The 8,825-nt window shown below is 36.7% G+C and overlaps 1 protein-coding gene and 1 long non-coding RNA gene across 2 annotated transcripts; both read left to right on the top strand.

Moving 5' to 3' along the window:
• The first annotated feature begins 1,115 nt into the window (after window positions 1–1,115).
• LOC137715118 (polygalacturonase) lies at window positions 1,116–3,827 on the top strand. The gene is made up of 3 exons (XM_068454345.2): window positions 1,116–1,823; window positions 2,631–2,920; window positions 3,040–3,827. Exons 1-3 carry the CDS (start codon window positions 1,365–1,367, stop codon window positions 3,485–3,487), a joined length of 1,197 nt encoding a protein of 398 aa, XP_068310446.2. The 5' UTR covers window positions 1,116–1,364; the 3' UTR covers window positions 3,488–3,827.
• A 1,761-nt stretch (window positions 3,828–5,588) lies between these two features.
• On the top strand, window positions 5,589–7,572 carry LOC137714597 (uncharacterized). The gene is made up of 3 exons (XR_015960475.1): window positions 5,589–5,776; window positions 6,458–6,624; window positions 7,029–7,572. It is a non-coding gene; the product is annotated as an uncharacterized LOC137714597 (long non-coding RNA).
• The last annotated feature ends 1,253 nt before the right edge of the window (window positions 7,573–8,825 follow it).

The raw sequence follows: 8,825 nt of genomic DNA, 5'->3' as shown, positions 1-8,825 counted from the left end.
AAAGTTTTCAAACTTTTTTCATTAGTTTTCTTTTAAAAAAAAGTAAAGAAAGTAATGAAAACAGTCAAACATGATGCATGGAATCGAGAGATTGTTAAATGTACTTGAAATATGGGGTGATGTGCTATGTTATTACACAAGTGGAATAAATTTTTTTTTTCAAGTATTTCTTAACTACTTGTATAATAACATTTAGAGTAACACATAGACATTGAAAAAAAAAAATACATTGTGACGGGAATACAGAAAATGTATCACGTGTTACCGTTACAATGAAAAATCTCTTCATGGAATGGAAGGACAGGGAGGGATGTTTGGAGAGAGGGGTCCATGCATGCATATTGCCAATTTACCTGAATTGAGATGAATATTACATTACATAAAGTCCAATAATTAACCAACAAAATCAACAGAAGGTAAGGGAGTCGTGTTGTGTTAGTTGGAAATGACACGCCGCCGCTTGTTTCTCCGTTTTCTACTCCATTCGCTTGCATTTATCACGGTCTCTGCCCGTAGTCGTAACTCATGTTACCAATGCTTTTCCCCCTCCTATGTAAATTACGTACGTACCCTCTAGCCTCCTTCAAATTGCAACCCTACCCAACCTAACAAGGCAAAATGTTGAATTACATTCACATGTATACGAGGAGTGCCGCAGTGCTATTGTATGCACGTATTCCGTTATTACTGTTGCATAAATGTCTAACATCTTCAAATGAGATGTAAAAAATAATATGTTAAAATTATATTTGATGATTGATGTGGCAAATTGAATACAAATGCTAAATTATCTTCTTTTTCAATAGATATATCAAATATGTCAAGTGATCGCAGAGAATGAAATGAAGAGAGACGTGAAGTGATCGAAGGCATTGAACTTGCGCTTCAAGCAGCCAACCAAGCTACGTATAACATCAGCATACTAATTTAGTAAACCGTAAAGAAAGATGATTCAGAATGGAGGTGGCCCAGGTGGGGTGTTTGGTGTGCACTGGTGCGTTTATACAGTATACGTGATTACAGTACCCCAAGCCGCAATACGTAAGGTCATTTTTATAAAGTAAAAAAAATAAATAAATAAAGAAATAAACCTACGTAAATTTCGGCGCCTCTTGCTTGCTTACTATTTCATTTTTATTACCTGATTGATTTGCCCACAAATTTGCAATTTATTAATTATCCATTTCTTCATTTCACACCTATAAATACCCCTCAAAACCGTTGCAACTTCCACACTTCCCATCTCATCCTCCCCTTTCAACTACTCGTTCTAAAGTAATTAAGACAAGTAGCCTCTTTATTTCTCCTACATCTCCATCTCACTCCTTTTTCAAATCAGAAAATCCTAAAACCAGCCAGCACAAATGGCAAACCCCAAAAGCCTCTCATATCCAGCAGCTGCAGTTTTTGCGTTGTTGATGATGGCTATAAGCATTACTAATGTGGATGCTGCAGCCGTCACTTTCAGTGTGAGCAGTTTAGGAGCCAAAGCAGATGGCAGTACTGACTCCACCAAGGCCTTCCTCTCTGCGTGGTCCAATGCTTGTGCCTCCGTCAACCCTGCTGTCATCTATGTCCCCGCAGGGAGGTTCTTGCTTGGCAATGCCGTGTTCTCTGGGCCATGCAAGAACAACGCCATCACCTTCCGCATTGCCGGCACTATCGTCGCCCCGTCTGATTACCGGGTCATTGGAAATGCCGGTAACTGGCTTCTCTTTCAGCATGTCAATGGGGTCACCATTTCCGGTGGAGTTCTCGACGGTCAGGGCACCGGATTGTGGGATTGCAAGTCCTCGGGCAAGAGTTGCCCCAGCGGAGCAACTGTAAGTTTAACCTCTTCACTTATTTCATGGATGATTAATTTTTTATAAAGAAAAGTTGTAACGTCGTCTCAACAGTGTCCCAGTACCTTTTATTCATATACAAGATATTAACTATTGTGATTACGTGCTATGTCTCAAGTAAAAATTAAGTTAATTAGGTGGTGACTTAAGGAAGTGATTAATTAGTGGAACATTATTAAATTAATAATTGGTCAATTTCCACCGGTAACGTACTAATGACGGTTTTTTCCATTAACCACTTTTAACTATATATGGGTCGTTCGGTTTTCTGGGAAATGGGAATATGGACAGGTAACTGGTCCTAATTAAAGAACATTAGTCTCATTGTGTTCTTACTTCTAAAGAGCTAGCTTGAGTTCTTGTACAAAGAGTTGCAACATAATGTCATGTTCATGTCGAAAGAGGCGTCCCGAGACATCATGGGACACTAAATCCTTTCTCTATTCATGTTTCTAGATATTCATAATGCATCCACATGTGAATTTGCTTTCTCTACCGTTCATCCCTCGCACGATTTCTGACTCAACCTCATGCCTTCACCAATTGTCGGATCAAAGCAACAATATCATAAAAATTGATGATAAAACCCCACAAATGCATGTGCTTGTATGATATTATATAACTGATATCGATAATTTCAAACGTCAACCACTTAATTGCTTGCACTAGGGGAATCATGAGTTAATAATTAAGTTCCAAATTCCATTTAGACTTAGTACTTTAGTTAATACGCAAGTATGTATCTGTATATGGAAGTTAATTTGTGTAAATTAATCATATGTGCAGACACTGAGCTTTTCCAACTCCAACAACATTGTGGTGAGTGGATTAATATCACTAAACAGCCAAATGTTCCACATTGTCGTCAACGGCTGCCAAAATGTGAAAATGCAAGGTGTCAAGGTTAACGCGGCCGGCAACAGCCCCAACACCGACGGCATCCATGTCCAAATGTCATCTGGAGTCACCATTCTCGACTCCAAAATTTCAACCGGTGACGACTGTGTCTCAGTTGGCCCCGGCACTACCAATTTGTGGATTGAAAACGTCGCATGTGGACCCGGCCACGGAATCAGGTACATATCTAGCTACAAAAAAAATTAAAAAAGATTGTATACATATTATTTAAGCTAATTATTAGCTAGATTAATGTATAATAATACACTTCTAACTTTAACAATATTTGCTTGTGCAGCATTGGGAGTTTAGGGAAGGACCAACAAGAAGCCGGTGTACAAAATGTTACAGTTAAAACAGTTACATTCACTGGTACTGAAAACGGCGTCAGAATTAAGTCTTGGGGGAGACCTAGCACTGGATTTGCTAGGAGCATTCTTTTCCAACATATTGTGATGACCAACGTTCAAAATCCAATCGTTATTGATCAAAATTACTGCCCTAATGACAAAGGTTGCCCCGGCCAAGCTTCTGGAGTTAAGGTCAGCGATGTGACGTATCAAGGCATTCATGGTACATCGGCGACGGAAGTGGCGGTGAAATTCGATTGTAGTTCCATGTATCCTTGCAACGGGATCAGACTACAAGATGTGAAGCTCACTTACAATAACCAAGCAGCTGAAGCTTCATGCATCCATGCAGGCGGAACAACTGCCGGTACGGTTCAGCCGACAAGTTGTTTCTAACTCGAGTTGTAGTTTTTTCCATCTACTCCTCCTCACTCGGAGTCTCGTAGTACTAGTTGGGATAAAAAAGAAGGGACTAGTCATACTATAAACTATATATATATATAAGAATTAAAGAATATTTCTAGAGTAGTAGGTCTAGCTCTAGCTCTACGTAGTTGATGTATTGAGATGTATTTTGCTTGAGCCTGCGGTGTTGGCAGCCTATTGGGCTTCCTTAGAGCCTGGCCCTGCATCATCCAAACCCACTCCATGGAGAGATTCTCTTTTGCATTGGGGGCTTTGTATTATGGAATGTTGTAACTTGAAAGTGATAAATGCAATATAAATTAAAAGTAAATGTATTGTCTATATGTGCTTTTATTTTCAATTAATTTTATGGATTTGGTTTATTTGGAAATTTGTAGTTTTAAATTTGGGTAAAAGACTCAGACAACTTTATGTATTTTTTTTTCAAAGTAATTCTATTTAAAAATATAATTTTAACAAATTTTTAATATATTTAAAAAAAAAAAAGAAATGAATAACGAGTTCGCAACTATTTTTTTCTCCTTTTTTTTTAGTGTAAATATAAAAAAAAACCAACTTACTTTATTAAAAAGTATGTCTAAATAGCATTATCAGTATTTTTGTAACTATAGATATATTGGGGCTGGACCACAAGGCTTAAATATGACACATTCATCAAATGGGGCCTTTAATTAATTTTGGAAGGAAAAATAAATTATCCTTTTAATTTTTCGTACGAATTTTGACTTTAGCATTATCCTCTCAATTTTTATAATTAGTCAAATGTTAGATTATGAAAAATTTCGCAAATTTTGCATCAAACCCAAAGGCGGAGCTAGAATTTTTTTCTTTAGTGGGCTAGCTGAAAATAGTACCGTAAAATTATATGTTTGCTTTTTTGCTTATATAAAATTATATAATAATCAATATAAAAGAACAACAATATAATATAAAATATTCTCAAAATCATAATCCTAACCGATAAATTCAAGGGCCATATAAATAATTAACATACTAATTAAATCAAGAATAAGTAAATAAAGGGGACTAGAGATAGAACTAATTTATAATTTTTAGCATAAAACGTATTATTCACTACCTCTCATCTACTAAATATAGGTCAAAATAATAATCTGCATTGAAATTGAGTAGGGTATAAGCATGAGTTTACAAAAAGAATAGATATATTCAAAAACCCATTTTACCTCCAACACAGCCTTATTAATATTTTGTTAGTGATCATCTTCAATTTATTTGATCCGTACAACCGACAATTAAAAAAGATGTGTAACTCCCTGCGCTACAGTGGCTACGCCATTGATCAAACCAGAATGAGTGACAGAGAGATGCAGGGGTAGCGCAGTGCAGGTAAAGAGAAAGCAAAATCGAAAGCCATGGCGGAAGTGAAGAACAAACAGGTGATATTCATGGAGTATGTGAAGGGGTCTCCCAAAGAGTTGGACATGAATTTTACCGATGCTGCCACCATCAAGTTGAAACTCCCTGATGATGAAGACGAAGCTTCGAAAGCCGTGTTGGTGAAGAACCTCTACTTGTCATGTGATCCTGTGATGCGCATCCTTATGAGAAAACCTGGAGAACCTCTCCTTATGAGACGAAACTTCAGCTTATTTTACACCCTATGCCACTGGCTCTGTACGTAAACACTCGTATTACTTATTTGTCTTTTCCTTTGATTTTCATTTCTCAGCAGAAAATTATATGTCTAGTGTATAAACAATAATATAGCAAATCGATTTTTAATTTCAGGACTTTTTAGGCAGAGATTTCGTCCAAATTAACAACCTTCGAGACTTTGAGTCCCTTTTTTATTCTACTCTTTTTTTTTTTTTAATTTGGAAATTTAGTGGCCTTTGAACTTGAACATGTAATTGCTTGAACATTTCAAACACATTGGTGTGGCATTCAATTCTTCCACAGGTCAAATTGTTGAACTATACATACATATACATATACATATATATATATGTGTGTGTGTGTGTGTGTGTGTGGATGTATGCTTTTAAAATTTGATGTGGTTGTTGTATAGAGTGCTGAGAGTAGACTGTATCTGCTGACAATTCTTGATGAAACCACTGCAGCCCTTGAGTGGGTATGGAGTGGCTGAAGTTTTCGATTCCAGAAATTCGAACTTTAAGGAAGGTGACCTAGTCTGAGGTACAACCAAATGGGAAGAGTACATCGTAATCACCGCACTGGAAAGCCTCCGTAAGATCCAACACACCGATGTACCCCTTTCCTACTACACTGGCATTCTCGGTAAGTTGTTTGGTCACCCACGATGTTTAGGTCGAACTCACTTTTTTAAGGAAAAGATGGTTCAACATATTTATGTATCTGCCTGTTTCAACTAATGGAAACTGTCATCTATAGATTGACAGTTTCTGTGTGTGTGTGTGTGTGTGTGGGGAACTCAGTTTTGAAAAGAAAAGGATGGTTCAACATATTTATGTATCTGCCTGTTTCAACTAATGGAAACTATCATCTATAGATTGACAGTTTCTCTCTGTGTGTGTGTCAAATAAACATACTTTTGGGGCTAGTTTGTCAAAGTTCAAGCTGCGCACTGAAAACTAGCCCCAAAATATTTTTAACCGAAAGTAGTGTTTGATGTTTTTCTTTTTTGAACTCGAAAGTGTTTGAGTTGCCTTTAATCATTTAAATTAGTTGGCTTACCGTTGGAAATTGTGATGATGACTGCTAATGATCTTAGATTTTCGACAGAAGTTTTAAAAGACTTTTGGATATAAGCGAATTGAGTCCCCTAGATAACTTTAGTTGAGTTGGGACTTATGAGTTATAAAAGCAGAGTCTTGCATTTATCTTTTTAATGGTTTGGAAGATGTACTAGGACAGTTCGTGTGATTTCTCATGTCCTTTGACATGTACCCTCAATGCTCCCTGTAATTTATGTGCATTTCCTTTTTCCTTCTTCTGTAGGTATGCCTGGTATGACTGCCTATGCAGGCTTCAACGAAGTTTGTTTTCCTAAGAAGGGAGAATACGTCTTCATTTCAGCGGCATCTGGTGCAGTTGGTCAGGTAGTTGGACAGTTTGCAAAGTTGTTGGGTTGTTACGTTGTCGGAAGTGCTGGAAGTAAAGAAAAGGTATAAACTTGGCATCTTTTTCCCCCATTCACTTGCTGTATCTTTCCCGCTTTCGGACACAACACATCATAGGATTTTATAGTTAGTTTTGCTTGACAATGTTAAAGTATTGTAACAATTTTCGTTATGAAATTCTTAAAAGTTAAGAAAACTTATGCTTTTGATTGCATAGAGAGTAGGGCACCATAACCTGCTACACTAAGACATTGTCTCAGATGAGCAAAATCTACTCTTAAGAAAGGTGAGTTTCCACGCCTTAGCCTAAAATCTTGTTCTGATCAAGCATCAACAAAGAGTGTTTCTGCCTACAAAAGACAAGTATCGTATTGTTTCATTATTTTATATGATGATTTACCATGTCAACATAAATTATCATTTACTAATATTTATGTATTTTGTTGTAGGAGAAGTAGCATCCACATCGCCTATATTTCCAACATTATCAACATGCCCTTATTTCAATACCAAAGAATAAAATTGTAGATAATCTCATTCAGAGTATCTGGGACTACACAAAGACACCAATGAGGCAATGACTACAGTCCATTCCAGTGCGGCCTCCCACCCCATAAATCCAATGAGGCAATGACTACGGTCCATTCCGGTGCGGCCTCCCACCCCATAAATTGAAGGATGTCCATCTTTACGCAGGAGTGAGAGGTTTGTTATATCCAGCAATGTCACTGGCTTTTTGATTGTGCTTAACACATCCTTCAGCACACTCAGAGCTGGTGGCAACCTCCTGGATAGGTCGACCCAAGCAAAGGCACCTTTTGCCCTACACAACTTCATGCCCTTGGTTCTTGCCATTCACTGCCACTACAATCAAAATTAAGAGACTACTAATTTGATTGATGTCACTGGAATAAACCTCATGACAGTTCTCCACAAGAAATGATTCAAAAATTATAATGACAACGGTTTTCACATGTATTTGGACGATTATTAGTTTATGCACTCTATGTTAATTATTTTATATTTTATATATTCACGATTGACAACCAATGACAACGACATCTAATAAAAAAAAGTTCAAGCTAATACTAAAAAATTGAATTTTTTTAGCATATCGATATTTTCACACTGATGGAGAGTTCGGCTAAGCTACACAATGGGCAGCCTAATTTAGTATCGAATTGTCCATCCACGAGATTCGAACGTAAGACCTTTCACTTTTAAGCGAAGAGAAATACTATCATACTGTAGTGTTGAGTGGCCTAAAAAGTTGAATTTTAATTAATACTATCATACTGTAGTGTTGAGTGGCCTAAAAAGTTGAATTTTAATTAATACAGTTTCTATTGACACTTTAAAAAGTTTCTAAGTACACTTTTTTTTTACAAGACAAGCTGGTGATGAAGCCACGACAATTCGCTCTCCTGAAAGTCGAAAGACTCACATAGACATTTCAGTCGGAGATCAAACTCAGGATGTGTCATGTGGAATAAAAATTTGGAATTCGCTCCAATCATTGGGCAACTCCTCTTTAATAGGAATATAATAGATAAATTGCATTACAAAGAGTCTTGCGAGTGTAAAATAAATTTCTTAAGTGCTAATAACAATTTTGTTTTGATTATTATCATACATTATTTATATTAGATATGAAAGTTACTTGTAATGAGAGGGAGAAATTATTCCCTAGAAGAACCCTAGATTTCGGTGGATCAATGTTACCCATAACCAGCCCTAAGTAATGAGTGCCTTCTAAAAGAACCTGGATTGTGTGCCCTCCCCCATCCTATACCCTTCACATCCTCTTCTATTTTTGTAATCACGGTTAAGTTACATCAACATTTTATATTCCTATTGCTTTTAGTCTTATTATTTCTATAAGAAAAAATAATCAATATAAAATGTTGACGTGGCTTAACTGTGACCACAGAAATAGGAGGGGATGGGTAGGGTATGGGATGGGGAGGGCAGACAATCCAGGTCCCTTCTAAAAAGCAAACATGCAGTCAATGTCATTGCTTATCTGGCCTCCTACTTCAACACAAACTCACTATCTCATATTTTTTTTACACAATATTTTATAATATTAATACAAAAATTAACATTAAATTGTGAGACGACAAAAAATTTATAAAAAATCTCACTTTAAAAGAATCATCCTCACATTTATAGTAGTTATAGGCTTACGGTTGAGAATGTCATCTCCAGATCCCTTCCACCAAGTTCACCAAGTCCACAAATCCGGG

The sequence above is a fragment of the Pyrus communis genome, chromosome 3 (genome assembly GCF_041283825.1).
Source record: "Pyrus communis isolate YQ-2024b chromosome 3, ASM4128382v1, whole genome shotgun sequence".
NCBI lineage: Eukaryota > Viridiplantae > Streptophyta > Magnoliopsida > Rosales > Rosaceae > Pyrus > Pyrus communis.
Note: the sequence above shows the minus strand (reverse complement) of the source record. Positions and strands in the feature narration are given on the sequence as shown.